At 55.9% G+C, this 21,208-nt stretch overlaps 8 protein-coding genes across 8 annotated transcripts; 3 read left to right on the top strand and 5 right to left on the bottom strand.

Annotated features, from left to right (window-relative positions):
• Nucleotides 1–3,046: 3,046 nt before the first annotated feature.
• On the top strand, nt 3,047–5,088 carry MAM_02560 (uncharacterized protein; the record flags this gene model as incomplete). The annotated part of the gene is made up of 3 exons (XM_040821359.1): nt 3,047–3,534; nt 3,717–4,116; nt 4,876–5,088. 3 exons carry the CDS (start codon nt 3,047–3,049, stop codon nt 5,086–5,088), a joined length of 1,101 nt encoding a protein of 366 aa, XP_040680773.1.
• A 3,198-nt stretch (nt 5,089–8,286) lies between these two features.
• On the top strand, nt 8,287–8,781 carry MAM_02559 (uncharacterized protein; the record flags this gene model as incomplete). Its single annotated transcript, XM_040821358.1, has 1 exon — nt 8,287–8,781. One exon carries the CDS (start codon nt 8,287–8,289, stop codon nt 8,779–8,781), a length of 495 nt encoding a protein of 164 aa, XP_040680772.1.
• Nucleotides 8,782–9,477: 696 nt separating this feature from the next.
• Nucleotides 9,478–10,929, bottom strand: MAM_02558 (uncharacterized protein; the record flags this gene model as incomplete). The annotated part of the gene is made up of 2 exons (XM_040821357.1): nt 9,478–10,645; nt 10,898–10,929. 2 exons carry the CDS (start codon nt 10,927–10,929, stop codon nt 9,478–9,480), a joined length of 1,200 nt encoding a protein of 399 aa, XP_040680771.1.
• Nucleotides 10,930–11,719: 790 nt separating this feature from the next.
• MAM_02557 (Ankyrin repeat-containing domain protein) lies at nt 11,720–12,166 on the bottom strand (the record flags this gene model as incomplete). Its single annotated transcript, XM_040821356.1, has 1 exon — nt 11,720–12,166. The coding sequence occupies one exon, from the start codon at nt 12,164–12,166 to the stop codon at nt 11,720–11,722; it is 447 nt and encodes a 148-aa protein (XP_040680770.1).
• A 1,186-nt stretch (nt 12,167–13,352) lies between these two features.
• MAM_02556 (calcineurin-dependent) lies at nt 13,353–14,084 on the bottom strand (the record flags this gene model as incomplete). Its single annotated transcript, XM_040821355.1, has 2 exons — nt 13,353–13,826; nt 14,049–14,084. 2 exons carry the CDS (start codon nt 14,082–14,084, stop codon nt 13,353–13,355), a joined length of 510 nt encoding a protein of 169 aa, XP_040680769.1.
• A 721-nt stretch (nt 14,085–14,805) lies between these two features.
• On the top strand, nt 14,806–15,523 carry MAM_02555 (uncharacterized protein; the record flags this gene model as incomplete). The annotated part of the gene is made up of 2 exons (XM_040821354.1): nt 14,806–14,927; nt 15,220–15,523. 2 exons carry the CDS (start codon nt 14,806–14,808, stop codon nt 15,521–15,523), a joined length of 426 nt encoding a protein of 141 aa, XP_040680768.1.
• An 856-nt stretch (nt 15,524–16,379) lies between these two features.
• On the bottom strand, nt 16,380–18,223 carry MAM_02554 (aminopeptidase Y precursor; the record flags this gene model as incomplete). Its single annotated transcript, XM_040821353.1, has 6 exons — nt 16,380–16,511; nt 16,572–16,709; nt 16,784–17,412; nt 17,480–17,697; nt 17,747–17,903; nt 17,962–18,223. The coding sequence occupies 6 exons, from the start codon at nt 18,221–18,223 to the stop codon at nt 16,380–16,382; spliced, it is 1,536 nt and encodes a 511-aa protein (XP_040680767.1).
• Nucleotides 18,224–19,101: 878 nt separating this feature from the next.
• On the bottom strand, nt 19,102–20,608 carry MAM_02553 (uncharacterized protein; the record flags this gene model as incomplete). The annotated part of the gene is made up of 2 exons (XM_040821352.1): nt 19,102–20,313; nt 20,519–20,608. 2 exons carry the CDS (start codon nt 20,606–20,608, stop codon nt 19,102–19,104), a joined length of 1,302 nt encoding a protein of 433 aa, XP_040680766.1.
• Between the last annotated feature and the right edge of the window lie 600 nt (nt 20,609–21,208).

The raw sequence follows: 21,208 nt of genomic DNA, 5'->3' as shown, positions 1-21,208 counted from the left end.
CACCGTCAGCGTTGACCGCAATGCGAGGCATAAATAATTGAGTTGGCTATGGTCGTTGCTTGTACACACTTGCACTCCAGTTTTAACGTTGGGTTTTTTTTTAATATACGATTTTTAGGGCTGGATATCGCGTTTGCCTAGAACAAACGAGTTTTCACTGCTCTGGTGAGCGGATTGTATGCTCGAGCTTGCGTGGGCTTTCATTCAGCCCATTCATATTGACGTGTGTGCTCTGAAGGGGGGCTCGAGTCCCGGAGACACGATTGAATAATGCCGGTCGAGTGTGGTGACTGTTCATTGACTTGGGCTCCTTGTCGGCACGAAGTAGCAAATGCTCGAGTCATTGATCTGACGCGTAAAGAATCAGCTTTGCCATCATTTGTCACGCCAACTCACTGCGCGAGCTGCAGAGCTGCCGACAGCAAGGATAAGACGAGTATTGTGTCCAGACGCACGAGCCTAGTGTGAGATTGGCAAAGTGAATGGGGGAGAAGGAGCCTCATTCAGACGATGGAAGAATAGATGAAAAGACATGGGCGATATGTGATGTGGCAGGCTTGACGAGGTGCCCACCTCCATCTTGAGTGGGCGTGTGTGTCCGAAATCGAGTTGCGCACCGCCGCCGCCCTGCTGGATCGATGTTTGGGGTTTCGGGAATAAACGAGCCGCCGTAACGCTCCACGATGTAATACAATAGAAGCAATGCGTAATTGGTCCAATTGTTCGTGTTGGGTACGAACAATGAAGGATGAAACTTTGGGAAGCGGTCACAAACATGGCCCGCAGCAGCTGTGGAGGCCTTGCCGAGAGTCCGAAAATGTAGAGACCAAAGGCTGGACCTGGCACTGGAGGGCAGGGTGGGGCGCGCCCAGTTAGTTATTAGTCAACTGTGGTGCCTGCCTACTTAGCGTGAGAAGCGTCTGGTTGGCCTTTCAAAGTGCGACAAGGGGCTCCTGTTCTCGGCCCCTGCGATCGATTGTCCAGTCCAATGCCTCACGTTGAGCGTTCTCACCAACACTGCCATCGGAGCTGCCAAGTGGTCCATTGTCAGTGGCTAGGCCAAGGTTGCACCGCTCGCCTAGCTAGGAAAATCAATCTCACAACAGGGCAAGGCTTTCCGTCGCGGGTGAGGGGGCGCCCTCCAAGAGCGCCACCGGAATTCGGCATGCAGGCATCAGAATTGGGCGGAGGTAATGCCAATCGTTGCTCACGATGGCGCGTCCCGGCAGACAGCAGGCTCAAGTTCTGAGGGAACAGTCAGCGCCCGTTGATCAGAAGCCTTACTACATCCCGTGGACAGACAGGACTCGGGAGCGTCGTTTTGTGGCGTGGGATCTCCGAGAGTCGTCGATGAATAAAGATTGGAACGCCGCCAACCTGTTTACTCCGTATGCGTTTCTCCATGACAGCACCGAGTCTGCCGCGATGCGCGAACAGGGGCGGGCTTGGGCTTGATGAATGAGCCATGAGCCATGACTCCCGGCCCTTGGACAGTGTTGTCTCGTGACAGGGAATGCCGGCGGCACGTCGCATTGGGGGCAGACATGGTTACTAATCAGGCTTGCCCTCGGGTCTTATTATTGTCGTGGCTTTTTTGCAGGATACTAACAAAGCCAAGCTTTTATTGACGAAGTCTAGAGAAGTAGCCGCATTGAACAAGAAAGAAAAGAGGGGAAAAGAAGAGAGGAGAAAACAAAAGTGAAAGTGAACAACGCCAGACGGGAACCAACTTTCAAACGGACCTGTCTCTTTGGGAACATGTGCCAAAGTTGGGGACCACCGCCGGAAGTCAACGTGGCGCCGGAATTGGTTGACTTGGTGGTGATGGGAATTGCCGCCAATATTGTGCCGCCTGCAGGTTTTTTTAGTTTTTTTTAAGTCTTCCTTTTTTTTTAAAAAAAAAAATCCTGGTGGCACCTGACTGTTTTCCCCTCGCCCGCTTCTCGGCTCTCACGAGAATAAAGTATGATGATGGCGGCAAGCAACGAAAAGTAAAAAGCTGGCCGACTACGAGGTACGTACCCTCAGGACAGATGGACACCCGGAAAGAAGGCTAATTTTGCTGTGCCCTGCCCATCTCCCCCAGTCCTTTGGCGGCAGTTGAGAGGCGGAGCAACCACCGGACTTGGGAGCTCTCACGGTCCTTATGTCACCGAGTACTCAGTTTGACTACAGTATTTGACTCGACATTGAACGCGGTGCTGTAGGCAGACCTGTCCATGTCCTGTAGCTGGCCGAGTTACCCGATTGCATTGTACGGAGCAATATTGCCGAGGGGCCCAGAGAAACAGCCATAGTGTGGGGCACAGCATGCCGTCTTAGCCGTTGGCGGAGTGCTAGACAGCGCCAGGTGCGAGGTGCCCGCCAGGTGGCTGCCAGGTGCCGGCGCTGCCAGTGCCAGACCAGTGTCCCGACTCCTTGACATTCCTGCCTCGGGTTGAAGTCTTGAAACGTAGAAATGCACTCGCTCGTCCTCTATTGCCGTTGGTATTGTCCTGAACTGGCTCCTGTATCCTGCACAAGAACAACTCCGACGAGAACGACGCACGAGGCCAAGCATCACTGCCGTTGCATATCCACGCCGTTGTTCCAGCTTGGCTGACCCGACCACCTTATAGAGGCGGATGAGACATTGACGGGCCACGAGACAAGACTATCTTCGGTAGAGCATCCGTAAGGGAGCAACGCGGAAGAGAAAAAGTACTCGATCCGCATCAAAGAGCAGAGACCACCGACATACATCATCTGTGTCGTCGTCATCCTCGTCGCCTTAACTTGTTCCCCTTCCCCTTCGCTACGCTCCAACTCTCCACCAAACGAAGCGTACACCCGAGCAAAGCGCCGAAACTGGAACCGCAGGGAGGACGTAGTGGTGCATCAGGACTTTCCGGCTGCTTGAGTGCGTGAGGCGCTGCAGCCGACAGCTGCGATTCGGCCGGCCGGTTCACACGATACACAAACTGGACAGGGCGGTGGCGGTCGGGCGAGAAATACGGGCGACGCCAATAACCGAGGACAGATATCTCGACCATTTGGGTCAGCCATCATGGCGGCGCCGGCCTCGTTCGCGATGGGCGAGGAGCTGTCCGTCACCACGGCAATTATTGGCCTGCTGGCAGTAGGAGGCAAGACCATCGATGCTCTGTGGGATCTCAACACGCCGGCCAACAAGGCCAATTCCATCTTCGCCACCGCTTTGCAAGAGATTAAGCAGTGTCGGTCGACTGTCCACATCCTGTACAAGACATTTTGCCTGCTTGAATCAGCACAGCTGCCATTCCCCGAACGTGGAACGTGGATCGAAGCCGACTATCTCATCGCAACATTGACCGATACGGTGCTTGCCGTTTCCGACATGCAAGCCATCTGCGCGACCTTGAACCTTGAAAGGCAGGGACTTGCGACTCTCCCAGCTGAGGATGTCGGTGTGGACCATAACTACTCCTCGACTCATGATCACAACATCCATGCCTTGTGCTCGCGAATTCGATGGCACAACCTCTCAATGACAATGATGATGACCATCTTGAAATGGTAAGTGGTGGGTTTTTTCCTTTTTTTTCCCCGGCCTTTATAACTGTCTTAATCGTTCTTGGCAGTTGGGCCCTGCATTTCTTGGTGCAGATGCCAAGGAAGCCCCATCGGGTACACAACGGGGAACATGAAAAATCGGAGAACGTGGGCAGGTTTTGCTGACTAGTCCTTGTACTTTCTAGTCCAGGCGAATCAGATGCCCAGAATAGCAGAGTGGGTCTGGAGCGACGAATGACGAGATTGCTCGCCGCAAACACCGATCTATCAGGTAGGATGCGTCAGCTCGAGGACGTGTTTGATGGTCAAGCCATTGACCGAGAATCGCTCCCACACTACAGCCCACCGGCTCGACAGCAGGCCTTTTGGGTCCCCCAGAGAGCTGCGCCATCGGTTTCGTCAACCACCACCACCAGTGCTGTTGGAGGTCAGACATGTGGCAACCAACATACACTGCGAGTGCTTTCACCATTTTCGGGCTATACCCTCGCGGACATACCTGTACTCTCCATAATTCCTCTCCCCGTGACCACTGGCGAGTTGGTTGACGGCAATGAGTTTTACACATTCGCATACGCCCGACGTGTGAGTCGCGATCTGGGTGAATTGATGCAATACCAAGCCGGGCAAGGCACAAGTCAAAGTTTGGGGGTGATTCTGGGCCGGACCAACACTAGCGTTGATAATGGAGGCAGTACGAGCAGCACAGAAAGCAGCAACGAAAGCGGCCCAGTAGTGGGTGAAGGACAACCAGATACCCAACGCAGGAAATGGCGATTTCGCAGTTTCAGAGTCAAGCAACGGTGGCGCTTTCCTTAAACGGTACGCATTGTCTGCAGCGGGTTGGAGATATTATCATATATCATATCTGACTGGGACTTTAGCAGACTCCAGCATGGCGACTTTATTTTCATGCAACTCTTAGCAATATGCTGGGCTCTCTTCGACCAGCACAGTACAAACACTGGTGGCACAGTACCATTTGTGCGTCTTGCATCACGGAGGATTGTGTATTCCATTTTGCCCTTTTTTTTTCAATATAACGCTCTAGTTAAGACGATCATGAGATGGAATTTTCACAGGCATTGAGGCGACGGGGCTCTGAGACTAAGTATGGCGTATATGGAGTTTTGGATTGACAACCACCCAAGTCTCAGTGAAGAATGAGACGATTAAATGTGACAAATATATTCAACCGATTCCTACTCATCAAGCCTCAGACGAACGGTGGTGTGTCCGGTAACCAGTCAGGTAAGAGCCACCACGTCTTTTGCTCATGCTAAGGCGCAAGCATTGCATCAACTTGGGAAGTTCGCTTTGTGTAATGTCTGACAATCTATGTAGTTGCGTGGTATGCGGCCAGAGGTCGAAATTCACACAAACATTGAAGACATCGGCAATAATGAGATTCGAAACATTGTCGGCCCATTCGACCCCATACATCAAGCAATTTATGCATACAAGACCTTATATCCCCCCGCTCAGAGCAACAACGCGTCCATGGAGAACAAGCAGGGCATCAACAATCACTCAAATTTAACAGTCATACATGGTTGATAACCGACCATTGTTTCTCGTCTCTCGGCCGCATCATCTCGCGGATCTGCCGGTTGTGCGTGCTACAGAGTAGCCTCATGTTGGGCTTTCAAAAGGCTCGGACGTTGACTAATGGAATTTCCAGACGCCGACAAGGTCTGATCATCAACCTTTGTACAACAACAATCTCCTCATTACCCTCATTCGTATGGAATCTTCTGGTTGCACAACCGGGCTGGAACATGCAGACTCACCCTGCAAACGAAGTAGAAACTGGCAAATGATCACATTCATCAGCAGCAGCCACTCATTCCCTCATCTGTCTGTTGACACGGCATCACCGTTCAAGCCTGCGGTAAGCCTGTCTGTATCGCCTCACCCTCGATGGCGGTTGGATGCGTCGCTTGCTGGACACGGTCTAGAACCCAGCTTACTAGATTCTTAACCAACCTTGTTTCGCTGCACGGCCACCCGATCTGTTTTGACACACTTCATTAGACGAAAGCGTGTTTAAATTGGGACCCTTTGAATCTCTGTTTGTGGAACTTGGGGCCGACAACGGAGTACAACGTTCGTTATAAGGTCGCCTTGCCGCCTTGTTCCCACATGGGGATCTTTCAATAGGTTTCTTCCATTTGGGGCGACAAATTGACTCATTCTTAAATCGAGGGCCCGTCGCTCGCACATGTCACGTCGCCTCCTGGACGCTGCGGTGCTAGATTGAGGTGCAAACATATATTCGGGTATATGCTTGCTCCTGTCAGTTTCCCTTTTGTTTTTATTTTCTCTGAGAATGCAGTTCAAAGTTTACTCCCCAGATCGTTCCGTCGATAGTTACTCAGTATAATCCGTCTCCCTCGACTATCCCAGAACATGTACGCATGAGAGGCGGCCTGACAACCTTTCTTCCGCTGTCTCAGCCGCGGTTTCCCGGCTGAACCGAGAGAATCAAAGGAATGAAAATCAGAGCAACAAAACCAAGGTGGATCTTCTGAGACGGACTAGCTTACATGCCGCATTCCTGACCAGCCTTGTTACAATACACTCGTTACATACAATCTGCTGTGCCACTCGACGGCTGCCTGCATACACATAGAGATGGTGTCATGGAGGCCCAACTAACCGACACCTCTGCATTCAGGGGACATATTTGTTGAACGAATGGCCAGCATTTCCTGGCCAGCCTTTATCATTTGTCCCTGCGAGGCGATCAGCCCTGGCTCCTCAGCATTGCCGATGAGTCTGCTGTTGTCCAAATTCTTTCGGAGTTTTGTGGTCAAACCCTTTTCAAGGGACGCGCCATGAGAGGCTGATTTCTGAGTCAAAGGGGCATTCATAACTACGCGAAGAGACGAGCCGGTGCGCCCAGCGAATGGTAAAATGAGAAATAAGTCGTGGACAAATGTGAGGATGAAGACTAGTTGGAAGAGACTAGCTACTCCTATCCAGACTGTCTTTGGCCATCACATAGAGCGCACCGAAGGCACGAATTTCCAGCACAACTACTATGGTCCCCGGCCGAGGGATGGTAGCACACAGCAGCCTTATGTCTCTGGGGGTAGGGGCTCATCTACGACGAGAATTCTACACTCCCGAGGGTACAGCCACGACTCCAGTCAGCTAATTTCCAAGAGCCTGAGCTGCACATGCCATGTCCAAGCTTCAAGCTGTGTGTAGCTAGGTATACCGACAAAAGACCGATTGTTCCGTGGCCGATGACTCTGGATGGATCCTCCTGGCCGTTTGGTTCAGCGTACCAAAAATGCGAATGTGATACTTCAATATACGTGTCGTGCTGCCCAACCCAAGGCACCCCAGAGCGACACCCCGTGGTGAGGATTACTCAAGCATGTATGAGGCTTATCAGTGAGCAATGGGGGGATGTAAAGCATGGGGTCAGGCGGTTCTCGCTGCCGTTGAGGATCTCGCAGGTTCGCCGTACACTCCGCCTCCTTCTCCTTGGAGCCATTCCCCGTCCAAAACGAAAGCCGCCGAATCTTGCCCAGGCACCCATCAACAGAATCGTCTTCAGCGCAGATTTCGTGTGTCAAAAGTAGAAGAGCAGTGCAAATAGGCACATGAGGATTTGCCGTCTCGCGAACACCAAATTTCGTCTTCCGCCATGAGGTCTAATCGGGCCGCTTATGACGGGTAAGCAACTCCATTCCACCCCAGCATGTATCCGAGCCAACTGCTAAGATCTTCTCTCCTCAGCTCCACGCCTCGCAAGCCTACTCATACATATACCCATTATCAACCGCAAGGCACAGGCGGGGCGGCCAGTATGCGGGACTACCGCCTCTCTGAGTTTCAAAATGGGCCGTCCGCTACTCCTGCGGCGGACCCCTCGGCCCCTTCGGCCCGTCTGGCTCGCATTTCGCGGCAAATATGTGCGGTCGATGCGGCGTTCAACGGGTGCGCCTGAACGGCGACAGGCGGCGAGATGACGTTGGCGGCAAGCTCGTTCAGGAGTTGTCGGTGTTCCCCGGCGCTGGAAAAAGAAAGGATTCGAAATAGTTGGATTAGGCCCCGAGGCCACAAACCACTATTTGAGGTCCTGAGGTCACCAGTGTCATGGTTAAGAGCAAAGGCAGTCGTGGTGCACCCGTAAGACTGGGAGACTGGGCTTGAAAGGGTGCAGCGTTCTTCTGCGTATATATTAGCGGCGCATAAACTACTCCCCACACAATCTTGACTCGACGTAAGCCATCAGGGGAAGTGCGCGTCTATGATACGCCCGGGTGATGTTGACTCGAAGCCCCGCGTGTGACGATGGAAGGTTCTGTAATAACCGCCTCTCAGAGACCATTATCCAGGCCCCAGCCCCCCTGATATACTGAACGCACGGTGTGACAAGTCCAGCTTGTTTTCAACGTCGCCTCGGAGACGGATGTGCTTGGTGAAGCGCACGCTCCCTGATGCCTGCTGGAGCGGGTGCGCGGGGCGAAGGGCGATTTCACACATAAGAAGAGCATGCTGAGACAAGTTTTCTAGCCTTGGCCCATGGGTAGACCGTGCTTGGGACAAGATGGCCGCGCTGCTGCTTGGCACGATCATGTTGAGTTTAAGATCAAAGCACGCGTGCTCTGCGGAGGTTGGAGCGGAGGCATCTGGCTGGCCTCGTTGCAAGCGGGACCATGCTTCGACATTTCATTCTCATGGTTCCCATTCCATGCCGTGGCGATGCCACGAGGCGCGCATGCAGTGCAGTGCTCCAACATGTCAACTTGGCAGTTGTCGACCTCGCGACCGCGGGCCGCGTCACGTGCCTTCGGCGGCAGCCATCGCAGGGTAGAGTTGTCGGGGTTAGAGGTCGTCGGATCTCGGATGCGCGCCATGCAACAACACGCAGCGATGACTCGCCTGGTTTTTCTGGGTGAAGAGGCCAATCGCGGCTCATCGTCTCATACCGGCTGCATTTCTGCAGCGCAACACGCCTCGGCCCCAAGGAGCTCAGAACGCGACGCACCGAGAACGCTTCGACTCCCTGATGCGTTGGCCGTACAGGCAAAAGAAGACGGGGAGCGGAACAAACGCCGCGGCAAGGTCGCCATCCACAGTCACATTGGCAAGGTGCCCGATACCCATTGGGCCCCGGATGCCGTGGGCGAGGTTCGTGACGCTGCCGCCGCGTCGGTCATGATGATTGATGATGGTGGTGGAAACCGAAGCTGCGGAACGGAGGCGCGCTCAGGTCAGGTGACGAGGGGGTGAGGGAGGAGGTGGTCAAGCGTGGCGCGCGCGCGCCCACGGAAACAATCCGCGGGAACAAGGTGGGCCGAGTTCGCCGAGCTTCGGCGGCTGCCTATTTGAGCCATCGTCCGCGTCGACTCATGTTTGGCCCGTCTCCCGAGCCCCGAGTCAGACGCCGCCGCGGGAGACGGGACAATCATCATTTATCAGATGACGACTGTGATGAGACGCGGACGAACACAAAGGAGCGACCAGGAATCCATCCAACTACCACTCAATCTGCCCATGCGCCCTATTTCTCACGCGGCGGCCCCTTCGCCCCCTTTTCCTCGGCGCTGGATCCGGGTTTGGCCGTCGTCGGCCTTGGGCAGTGAGGGTTCACAGGGACAAGTAGCCGTTTCTGGGAGACATCCGACGTCTTTGCAGTGTCTGCACCTACGCGGTGGAAAATAACGGCCGGGCTATTCGGCCCCAGACCCAACACGTCTGGGCCGTCGAAACACATCCGCAGCAACCGTTGCAAGATTCGGCCAAGATATGTATATTCGCTGTAGGGCTCCTGGCCGGGGCAGCCCAGCCTCCACCATGCGCTAAGCAGTAACTACATCATGCCACGGAGTCGGTCTCGATTCGCTCGCCCATGTCCATTCATCTCGTCTTCGGGAGAGACGCCGCCTGCGTTCAATGACCAACGGCCTTGGCTGAAGATGCTCCCACTCAATGTTGCCAGTCGAACAAGACGCTTGTGAACCGCACTTGCACGCCCTGAAGGATGCACCTGTGTGTCAACCACTCGTCCCCGTCTAGCAAAGCCCCGACTCTGGCTATCAAGCGCCCGAGCCTTCGCATCCGTGCCATCCACGGGCTCCTGGGGGCGTGGTCCTCCTCCTCGTTGTCGTCGTCGTCGCCGCCGCCGTTGTCGTCGTTGTCGTCGTTGTCGAAATCGCCCTCGCCGTCGTCCACCATCCCGTCTTCTGTCGCGTGCCCGTACTCTGCCAGACGGCGCTCGCTGAAACTCTGCTGGTGGCAGGTGAAGAGTTGCCCATGCTGCGTCTTCAGGCTTTCGAGGAGCTTTGCGCACATGTCGATGAGAAGCATGACGTCTTGCGACCGCGAGGAACACGCGTGGCAGCGGACGAGTGCCTCGCAGCTCGACATGGCCGCCCTTTGGCATCGCACGAAATCATCCGTGGCGGGCTCCTTGGAGGAAATGTTGGTCATGAGCATCTCCCACGTGTCCAAAGCGGTGACGGGACATGGGCAGGTGTTGTTGTTGTTGTTGTTGTTGTTTTCGACGACAGGCGGCATGCTTTGAGCTGCGTCGTCTTTGGTCAACACCACGTCCGCCGGCGTCGTGGTATCCGAAGTGGCCAGAAGATGAAGGAGAGGGGAGGAGCCCTCGGGCGGGCAGAGATTACTTCCCGAGAGGCGCATGGAGTATTCGAGGGGCGATTGGGCCAGGAAAGCCTCCATGTCGCCCCTCGGCATCTGCTCGGGACGGTCGATCAAGTCAAACATGCCGACGGCGGAGTTCAGAGGGGTGTCGGATCGGGGACTGGCGGCATGGGTGCTGGGGTTGCGAGAGGCCGGGCGAGATGCAGACGAGATGGCGGTTGCCGAAGCAAACGTGATTTCCAAATCTGACCAATCCGTCTCCTTGCGATAGACCTCGATCTGGGACCTATCGACATCGTCCGAGAGAAGCTCGCCGACATCCCAAGACCGCGGACTGACGAGATGGCCTCCAGGTATGGCTTCACGTGGGCGGGGAGATGTGGACGCAGGCACAGCTACTCCAGATCTTTGCCTCGGCCGGCGTCGCCCCTGGACGGCCCCGATGTTGAGTTCAGCGTCGCCTTGGGTCCCGTACTGGCAGTTCAGGCTCCTTTTTTGACAGTTCCGGCATCCAGTCAGCTCGCTGGTACATCGAATCTAGGTGCAGGGAGCATTTGCATCAAGGTTAGAAGGCATCTCAAAACCTGCGGTCCATCCACGGAGATCAAGTTGATAGATTAGCTTGAGGGTTCAAAGTTGAGCAGAGCACACCTTGCTATTACGGCAAGCATTGCAGGCTGATCGCCGAGGCTGGCCATTTCGTGGCCGTTCAAATGGCGGTCCTGTTGGCAGGATTACATACGAGTCGCTGCTCTGTTTCCAAGTGTTGAACATGATGAGAGTGAACGATGAACGAGTGGGGGATTCGCTTGACGGCCCAGAAAAAAAGCACCACTATTGCAGCCGTGCTATAAATATAAATATATATATATAGATATATATATCATATATATATACATCATATACGCGAGCGCTGCGGCGTCCCCAACTCGTTCTTCGAACATGTTCATATGGCAAGACGGCAGGACCTGAGGCTCGCCTCCGTAGGTCAAGGTTGGGCAAGTAAAAGTTACAACAAGGAAGCAAGTCATCCATGCATGGTGACAGCCAAGGAATGCCAAAACTCAAAAATACCATATGCAACAATAACTTGCAAAGGGGGCTGCAGGGTCGGTCGTTCTCCGGTTTGGAAACACCAAAGAGCAACACGGGAAGAACTGGTCCGACAAAGCCTCTTCCGGGTACCAGGGACTGGGTGGCTGTGGAATGTGCGTGGCATTTGTTCCCTGCATCGTCTCGAGTAAAGGCTCTGCCGCCTTGCCTCGTGCCTTGATTTCCATTAGTCAAGTCGGCCAAGAGCCAAGCAAGGGTTGGCCATGTGGGATTGAGCGCTCGAGCTGTCGTATATTCTCGAACCTTGAGACGTTTTGAGTGTGGACAACCCCACCGCCGCTCGCATGCCTTGCCAACCTTTGCCTGTAATTCGATTGGACAGTCTACGTCCTCGCAGCCTTGTTACAAGAAACCATGCAATGGCATCGTAATCCAAGCGCTCAGGACTTGCTCGGCACGACGCGTTCATGGCATAGAATGGGCACTAATAACATGGGCGCCCAGGTTGTGGCTAAGAATCGATTTTGGCCTTTTCAGAGTCTAGCAGCAGCCTGACGATAGACGCGTAGCCCCTGGACCTGGCTTGCGACAGCGGCGTTCGGCCACAGTTGTCCCTCGAATCGATTTCGACCTTTCCTGTATCTAGCAGAAGCCTGACAACGGACTCGGATTCCATGGTGACGGCATATGACAGCGGTGTCCGGCCCCAGGCATCCCTCGAATCGATTTCAACCCTTCTGGTGTCTAGTAGCATCCTGACAATCGGCTCGCAGCCAGTCGACGCGGCTTGCGACAGCGGCGTTCGGCCATGGCTGTCCCTCGAGTCGACATGAAGCTTTCCCGAATCCAGAAGGAGCTTAAAAATAGACGTGTCACCCCCGGCGACGGCCTGCGAGAGCGCCTCCTGGCCTTGTTTAGCCTCTGTGCTTTGCTCAGGGTCGTAGATGGAAAGCAACATGCTTGTGACGCCTTGGTGCCCGTTCTCTGCCGACAGCACCAAGGCCTCGCCTACACACCTCGCGCCGTAGCCTAGCGCTTTCTTGGCCGTAGGTTCCTGGCCACGGGTGGCGGCCCATTTGAGTGCTCAGCTGTTGGAACATTGGATGCTGCGGGAGTACAGAACTTGGTCAAGGCAGGAGAAGAGCCTCCGGTTCGTTCGAGCTGGCGCATTGATGTCTCTCTCAGACGTCGGCTCCGCAGCAATCGCCGGGACAAGCTCGTTGGGTAGACGCAGCATGTGCAAGCTGGTGGGTTGCAATTTGTTTGGTTCAATTTCCTGCTCGGCCATGGAGGTTGCCGCTGAGCCAAGAGCAACCCTCGTCCGGACGCGGGCTGCGGGGACATCAGGTGACGTGTCATGCACGCACATGCAAATCAAGGCTCGATACTCGAGACCCGCGAAGACTCAAACACCAGCGTCAACAGAAGCTATATATCCGAATCTACATGGCGTCCAGCCTCGTCTTTGGCCATTGCCTTTGGACCCCGATACAGCTTGATTGCGCTCCGCCATGGTGTTTCAGGCTTTCGCCAAGCGATTTGGGCCCTGCCATGCGCCCTGGTAGCGTGAAGCTTTGCACGGCTGTTCATCTGGGTCCTGCGATATCCGGCAGCAGATTTGCCCTGGACGCCTGCGCGTTGTCCCCCAGCCACCTTCCCGGCAGGAAGACGTCGGGATCGGGGAAGAGCCCGGGGTCGTAATGCATCATACGTTGAGCCGTCGAGACGGAAGTCTAGTTGAAAACCGCATCAGCGAACATGTACGTATGTATACTCGTCTCCCAGGCCAAAGCAATGACGAGACAAACATCGGGTACGCACCCCCTCCGGCAGGAAGCATGTTCCGTATCTCGTCCCCCCAGCCGGCACAAGGCGCGTGAGAATACCGGGCCGGGGAAGATATGCGGAGAGTCTCGTGTATGACGGCACCTTGGGAGACCGCCGCGGCGCTGCGGGTTAGGGACTCGGCATGAAATGACATGGGACGACGGCGCCGGCTCAACTGACCAGATAGGGCAGCTTGATCAGGTTACCATGTTTCATCAACCCATCGTCGTCCGTCTCCACCGTGCTGAGTTCATCCAGCAGTCTCCTCTGGACCTCCGGATTCTTCAAGACGCACCATACGCCGTAGGTTGTAGTGGTCACCGTGGCCTCCGCGCCCCAACAACAAGGGAAAAAGCCTCGTCCACCAGCCCTTTAGTTGTGCGCTCGGGCTCGGCCTCGAGGATCGCGTCAAAGACAGTCTGCCGGCCAGACTCGTCTCTGCATACGCCGTTTTGATGTCTCTCACGGACCTCGGCGACCCACGCAGCGCATTGCTGCGGAAGTTTGGCGAACATGTCAGACGTGCCAGACACAAATAGGCCAAGCATCTGGATCCAAGACCGTTTTTCTTGGCAACAACTCACCTTGCGAAAGTCGACGAAGCCGGGGAGAATACGCGCCAGGATTGGGCTGGGAAACGATTGCATCGCAGTCCCGAGGATGGGGAAATGCTTGATCAGAGCGAAGCTGCGGGACAGGGTTATCATGGAGTCGACGATGGCGGCCGATTCCCTTGATCCGCCGGTGCAGTTCACATCCCTGCCAAAGCATAATTTCATAATAATGTCCATCTATAAAGTCTATTAGCAAGCCCGGCGCGGACAGCAGCTCAGGGGCCCAGGGGGTGAGACTTTGGTCTTGTCGTACCGCAAAATTCGACTCCAGCCTCCTCAGGCTCACGGGAACTCCTGCCGCATGGGCTTCTCCCACCTTTAACAGGGCAGCCCTGGTAATTTGGAGGGCGGCGGGCGCGAAGTCCTGCACAGCACGGGGGGGGAGAACATGGGGCTCACAATGCCGCGGCGTAGTTTGTGCGCCGCGGGATCCATGATGAATGGCAGTGCGTCAAGCTCGCCGGCGAACCTGAACATGGCGGGCTCCTTGAGATATTTGGTTCTAGTAGAATATACCCTGGCCGAGGGGTGTCACGCCAGTCAGTCAGCGCCGAGCCTCACCAGAGAGCGCCCGGGAGGTCCTTTCGTCCGCTGCTCACTTGTGGTAGAAGGCCGAGTCGTTGACGTGAGCTCGTGAGCCCGTGTCCAGAAACAGAAGCGTTCCGAATCGTGTGATTCATCGAGACACCATAAAGAGCCACTGGAGAATAACTCCCTGCGGCTATCGAGCGGCGGAGATCGGGGCACTTCCTTAAGAGGCAAATTTCCGTGGTCCAGCCACCACCACGACGAACTGAGGGAAGATGGCTCTGCTCCCGGCTGGCTCGCAAGTTCCCATCCAGGCATTCTTGCCGCGTTCGATTTTTGGAGACTGAGCATCAACCAGGGGGAATTCGGGCACCGGAAACCATGGGAGGCCAAGGCCATTGCGAGGCTTTTACAAAGATGCGAGAAAGTACTGCCACGTATAAAAAGAGGCAGTAGGCCGCCGCAGAGGAAACGGGAATCAGAGAGGCACACCACATTTAGAAACACAACTAGCTTCAATTTCAATATTTCTACTACGATTTTCCAACCAGCCACTCCTTCGAATACAAGGCCAGTTCTGACCCCATCTCGTCCACATCCCCCTTCTGCAACCGCAGCTTCGGGCATCATGAGCGGAAACCCAACCACGGTTCGCATCCCAGACACGTTCAGCTCCATCATGTCTGCCGAGGCGCCGCTGAACCCGCATCACTTCAAGGTCAAGGCCGCAGCAGACGCCTGGATCGCCGGGTACGTACAGCCCTCTACCGCCACGCAGCCAAGGGCCCTCGCACTAGCTTCAAGCACGAGGCAGACAGCAATCGAAAGAGTGACTGCTTCTGTGCCTCGGCCATGGCACCGCCTGCGGACGCAGAGGCACTCGGGACCACGGTCACTGGTTGACCTGGGCACGTGGCGCGCCGAAACGGCCTTTGCCCGCCGCCAGAGCCCAAGAACAAGGCGGCTCATCAAGACGAGACTGACGCCCGGCCCCTCGCACCAGATCTTCTACTTTGATGACGCTGATGGCCCCCCACGTCAGGAAGAGAAGAAGCACGCAAGAATACGGCGCTGACCGACGGACGGCCGGCACGGGCGCAGCGGGCCCCGGCCGACGTGCAAACGCAGTTCAAGACGGCGCACGGCGATATCTCGACAGCCTCACACGCCAGGTCGAGGCCAGCGCGCGCAGCGGCAGCAGCTGCCGGCCTCAGACCGAGCACGAGGACGTCGAGATGCGCAGGCGGACCGTCGGCGGATACCCCTGCATAAATAAGCCTGGTTGCGTACCGACCATTGTCTTTGCGAACCAAAGGGCCGCCAGCGCCGACGGCACCCTCTCGTAGATACGCCCACGGCGTCACCCTGCCGCAGGTGGCTTTCGAGCATCCGTCCGTCCGGGGATGCATAGCAGCCGGCTGCGATGTCCCCCCAACTTGCCAAGCTCGCCCTCGCACCAAGTTTCGGCGGCGAGGCTCGCTCGTGAGCTGCTGGCTCTGGCATTTCTCCCGGAGGCCCACCACTGACCGGTCACGCGAGACGACATCGTCTCCTGCGAAAAGGATGGACGTCAAGTCCGGCGTCGAGCACAACCTCACCACCGTCCTCGAGAAGCACGGCCTCTCGGTCCAGAAAGCAATGGACAGGGCCGGCGAGCTCCAACACGAGTGTGTTCGTGCACGGCTTCGCGTGGATTCACCTCGCACGAGCATGTCGTGTTTCACTCGTAATGCTGGACCTCTACCCGGCTACTGGTGGCGATCATGGCACCCCCTTGTTTATGTACATACTTGCGGGAACCTAGTGGCAGGCGCCGTGTATAATATCATCAAGCATCCGTAACCGTGGCCTTCTGCAGCATCTCCATCTCTGCCACAAGTCGACTCATACCATCATAGTACACGAGTACGTACGCGCAATACGCCGTCGCTTTGTCTCAAGGCCCCATGTTACTGCTGCAAGAAGAGATACATGTAGCGAGCTGTCCTAGATCAGTCTACATTGGGAGGAGATTGCATCTGTCCACGCCCAGCCAATGATTCCAGCTCTTCGTCTCTCCCGACTTTGGAGAACTCTTCCTCCAAGCACGCCCATGCCTCCCTGCCCACCAACAAGCAACAAGTCGAACGAGAAGATCCTGGCGTTTACACAAAATAAACCACCCACCCGGGGCTCTGAACCATCCAGCGGCGTGGCATCCGTCTATGCGCGACAGAACCGCGCGGTGCGTGCATTGCATTTGCGGCGAGGCTTGACAACCGTGTGAGAGACTTCCATTCTTTCAGGAAAGTCCTTGAACGAAGCCGCATACGTCGCGACAGAATGAGCAATGAGCTGAACCAGTTAGCCAGGGCCGCCCCATGCGGTTCAAATCAGCTCCCAAACGACACTTACCTTGGTATTTACCTCCCAAGCCGTCATGTTCAGGTTGCTCACATCATCGCCAATTTGATGGTAATTTTTGTCATACCACTCTCCTTCCACGCCCCCAAAGAGCTCCAGTTCCTGCGTCGTCTTGATGCCCTCGGCGCCCTAAAATCAGAAAAGTCCTGGTTAGTATGTGTCGTCAGGCAAGGCCAGGCCTGGCAAGAGAAGTCGGGACATACCGTAGCAATGCCCCCGGCCGGGATGCCAGCCCTCACGAAAGGGTCGTAGTCTGAACGCCCGTCAAACTCGATAAAGGTGTAGTGCAGTCCACTGTTGGTGTACCAGTCCGCGTACAGGTCTCTCAGAGACTCCGACCCGGCCGGGTTCTCCGCGTCAGTCGCATTGTAGATCTGGTAGGCAAAGTTGGGACTAGCCATCGTGTCGTAGTCCATGAACAGTCTGATCTGGAGATTGTCCTCGTGGGAGAGGGACCCGACGTAATGTTCGGAGCCCAGCAGCCCCTCCTCCTCGGCTGACCACCAGGCGAAGCGGACGCAGTTTGCGACCCGGAACTTGGTAAGCTGGGAGGCGACTTCGACAAGAGAGAGGGAGCCAGAGCCGTCGTCGTTGATGCCCGGGCCCTCCTCGACCGAGTCGCTGTGGCCACCCAGCATGACGCAGTTGTCCCTGTCGCCGGTGACGGTTTGGGCAATGATGTTCTTGGTCGCAATCGTCTCAACACTGGCGTCCATGTACGCGGATCCGTGGATGATCTTCCCGCGCGACAGGTATTCTACCCAGTCGGCAGCTTCCTTTCCGCCGACGCCAAAGGTGGCGACGTGATGGGCCGAGGGCTTGCCCAGGGTGCCTGAGGACATTGAGAATTAGCAACTGCCCGCCGCCGGGCCGGCATACGGAACCGCCGTCGTGCTCACCGTGTAGTTCGTCCTTGTCGGTATTGTAGATGACGGCCGCAACGGCGCCAGCTTCCCCGGCAAGCCGCGACTTTTCGCCAAAGGCACAGTCACCCCTCTTTATCAGCACAATATTGCTCCTGGCCTTGCGGGGATAATCGGACTCGTGGCAGCCCGTGCCGTGGACGAGAACCACCTCTCCAAAAACGGGCTCGTTATTCGTAGTCGGTGGTGTGAGCCTGGCCGACGTCAGCAAGGGGCGTCCAGCCCTGAGCAGCGGGCACATACGCGAAAGCCGTGGTCGTGTTGGGCACTGCATCCATGACGACGAGACGGAATTCCGCAACCCTGCCTGTGTAGGCGTCGAACTCCTGTTCCGAAACATTGTAGTAGCTCCCGAGAGAGGTGAGCTCCGATTTGATATACTCGAGCGTGGCACGGTGTCCTGCTGCCGTCAGAATCGATGGACCCAAACAGTGCCGTTGGAGCAGGAACAGACACACCGGCCGACCCAATGACGCGAGTAGGGTGGTTGAACTCGTCCTCCGACTTCTGGGCAAGTGCATACAGCTGTTCCGCGCGCTCCCGCAGCCTGCGCTGGTCGATGGTGTCCTGCAGGAGATGCGAAGTGACCAGCGGTCTTGGGTGTCTTGGGTCGTCGGCTGGGTTGGCGAGGGCGTCCTTGATCGGCCGTTGCAGCGGAAGCTGCAGTGCCACTGCCGCAGCGGCTGCGCTCAGCGCAACAAGAGACGAAAGTCGGGTCATGATGTGCTCGCTGCCAGCTTCGATGGGCAAGGACAAGGCAAAAACAAAGGAAGGGGGGAGACGAGATCTGGTGACGGACGGCGTGCCGTGATCGGACCGCTGACTAATAAACAATGTCGCTCCGACATGGCGGAAATGCTTGACCGTAATGCGTAGACGTTTGCGCCTCCGAATGTTAAATCTTGGGCAAGCGTCAGTCTTGCTTCAGAGCCGACGCGCTGTGAGCTGAGCTGAAAGAAACTAAAATTAAAAATTAAAAAAGTTTGAGCTTGGGCTGTGTCGTATCCGGCTGCTCTATCTCGTACGCCATGTTATCCATCTTTCTATTCTCAGGAGTCAGCACGACTACACAAGGCCTCCTTGCTGCCTAATTGTCATAAACACCTCACCACCTGTGAACTAGTGCTCTTTGCTATCACGAAATAAATCTATTCTGTACACGCGTACGTGCAACGGGCTAAGCCGGTGCTCCCTCCTTGTCGTCGTGGAATTAATCTATTCTGAATATACAATGATTGGTGTGCACATATACTCTGCAGCTTTGTGGCGTACGCGCCCAGCCAGCCAGCCCATTTAACTGAAATTCATCTGTTCAATGCTCGAGGCTCAGGACCAAGCCTCGTCATGGGACGTATACCCATGTACTACTCATGCGAACGCCTAGGGTAAAAAAGGGAAAAAATAAAAATAGAAAAAAGGCGGCGGGAGCTGCGCCGTGGACAAGCGAACCACCCCGGTCTATCGTCATGTAGTATCATGTTTCCGTCCGCCCGTCCTTCCATTAAACGCCGACAAACTCCGTAGAGCCCAGCGCCCCGAAGTCATGATCAACAAGAGCGCACGCGGCGTCTCCTCACGATGCGATGCCTCATCACCAGTTACTCACTGGACAAATTCTTCTTCCAACCCGTTGTTGGAACCGGCTTCTCGAGGCGCAGCATCCATAGTAGGTAATCTTCGACGGGCAGGAAGATGCACAGCACTCGGTTGCACATGAAGCCTGCCAAGACGACAAACACGGCGGCAAAGGCATCGAGAAAGTAGTGGTTGGCTGTGCTGACAATGGTGATGAGCATCCACGTGGGGTACCAAATGCCGAAAACAAACATGCAGGCCCTTGCAAAGGCGCTGCGTCTGGCTTCTACCGGCTCGTCCTCGTCGTCTTCGTCGTCGTCCTCGTGGGGGCCCGAGGGGCGGATTGCCAGCTTCTCCAGCCACGAGAACAAGCCCTTGACAACGCCACTCTCGGCAACAAAGGTGCAGCCGATACAAAAGGCATAGCCAAAGTGCATGCTGGGCATGGCAGCAAGCAGATTGACAAAGTCGCCACCCATCCAGACGGACTCGGCATCCTCCAAGCTGACCGAGTCGACGAATCCGTACTCCTTGGGCAGCAGCCGCGGCGGCATCGTGGGGACGAGAATAAAGATGACGAAGGCGAGGAAGTTGGTCAAAGTCATGGTGCGACGGACGGTGCAGAACCGGGCGTGGGTCGACGCCGTGGTGTAGTAGTATGCAAGGAACGAAACGGTGCCCGGCAGATGCACAAGGGCATATCCACGGTTCAAAAAGGACAGGATCCAGGCTCGGTAGTCGCCCGCCTCGGTTCCGTGCAGGAACCAACGTTGGATCTGCCATTCGAGCCACTTTTCCGGTGCCTGTCGATTGCCTACCCACAACAATGCCTCGAAGTTTAGGATGGACAGGCCGTGCTGCTGGGCCGAATCCCACATGCTCTTGCGGCCGCCATAGGCCGCCTGGGCGAGAACCTTGGTGTACCTATACGCGCCGAAACTGACGCCCCAGTAAAACATTTCGATCAAAAAGGGAAACTTTTGCAGGATGCGAGAGTGGAAGTTGGTGGCAAAACGGCCCGAGTTGGGCGTCGTGAAGCGCAGGCAGCTGCCACAGGAGCGGCGCTTGGGAGGGTACTGGCCGCTCTGCCGGCGATGCAAGAGGTGGCTGTACTCGTCAGAACTCCTGGGCGATTCCTCGCCCGAGGGCGGTTGATATCGATCTCTCGGTTTGACCAGGGCGTAGTTCCTCCTGCGGGTGAAGAACATGGCCAAGAGCAGCACAGTGACGGTGAGCTAGACGGTGTCAAGTCAGCCACGGAACTGCAAAACGACAAACACAGCCTCTCGGAGAGCGAGCTCGCTGCAGGGCGCGCTGCAATAGACAATGCGCCGCAACAGGGCTCGAGCATGACGCAAAAACTGCAGATTTGCAGATTTGCTTGCTTGTACTGTGTACGGGTCCCAGCACGGGACAGTCGCTTGGTAGTTGAGTACTTACAACTGGCTCGACAAAACCAGGCACGGGAATCCCATGCGCGGCCTTCCATCCCCCCTCGGGAGCATCGTCGAAAACTTGAGAACCGGCCATGATGAGCAACCGTGGTTTTTCTATGGCATATTACAAGGTGCTGGCGGCGGGACGCGACAAAACAAAAACAACGAGCTTGAAGGGCTTAGATAAATGCCGTTCCAGCCGTGACAGGCCACACAGGTGCTACCTGGAGGCGCTTGGGGTGAGTGAGGTGAGGCGGTCTCGAGCGTCGCCTGCCGAAACAAGGCGGTGGCGGCTTGGTTGGCTCGCCGCACGTTCCTGTCGACTGACGTACGTATGAAGCGAAGGCGGGGAGACGGGGAGCGTCTTGTTCACTCCCTGGTCTCGGGTTAAAATTGACTCGATGACCCAAGATTGGAGGCAAACGTCGACGACGAGGACGAGGACGAGGACGACGAGGACGACGAGGACGACGACGGGGCGGAGGAGGAGTGAAGAAGAGAGGGAAGTAGTAGTGGTGGGTTTCGGGAGAAACAGACACGAAGAAAAGTCAAGTCAGGGAAGCTCCGTCGCCAACCAGACGTCACCAGACGGCCAGATCCATGCGTGCAGATGCCAGAGTCTTAGACACGGAGAGTTGAATAACTCGGACGATCGCTACGTACACGTCCCTGATGGAGGGAGCAGTTTGACGCC

This window comes from Metarhizium album (assembly GCF_000804445.1).
Source record: "Metarhizium album ARSEF 1941 chromosome Unknown scaffold_4, whole genome shotgun sequence".
In the NCBI taxonomy this organism is placed as follows: domain Eukaryota; kingdom Fungi; phylum Ascomycota; class Sordariomycetes; order Hypocreales; family Clavicipitaceae; genus Metarhizium; species Metarhizium album.
This window is presented reverse-complemented; position numbering and strand designations above follow the sequence as displayed.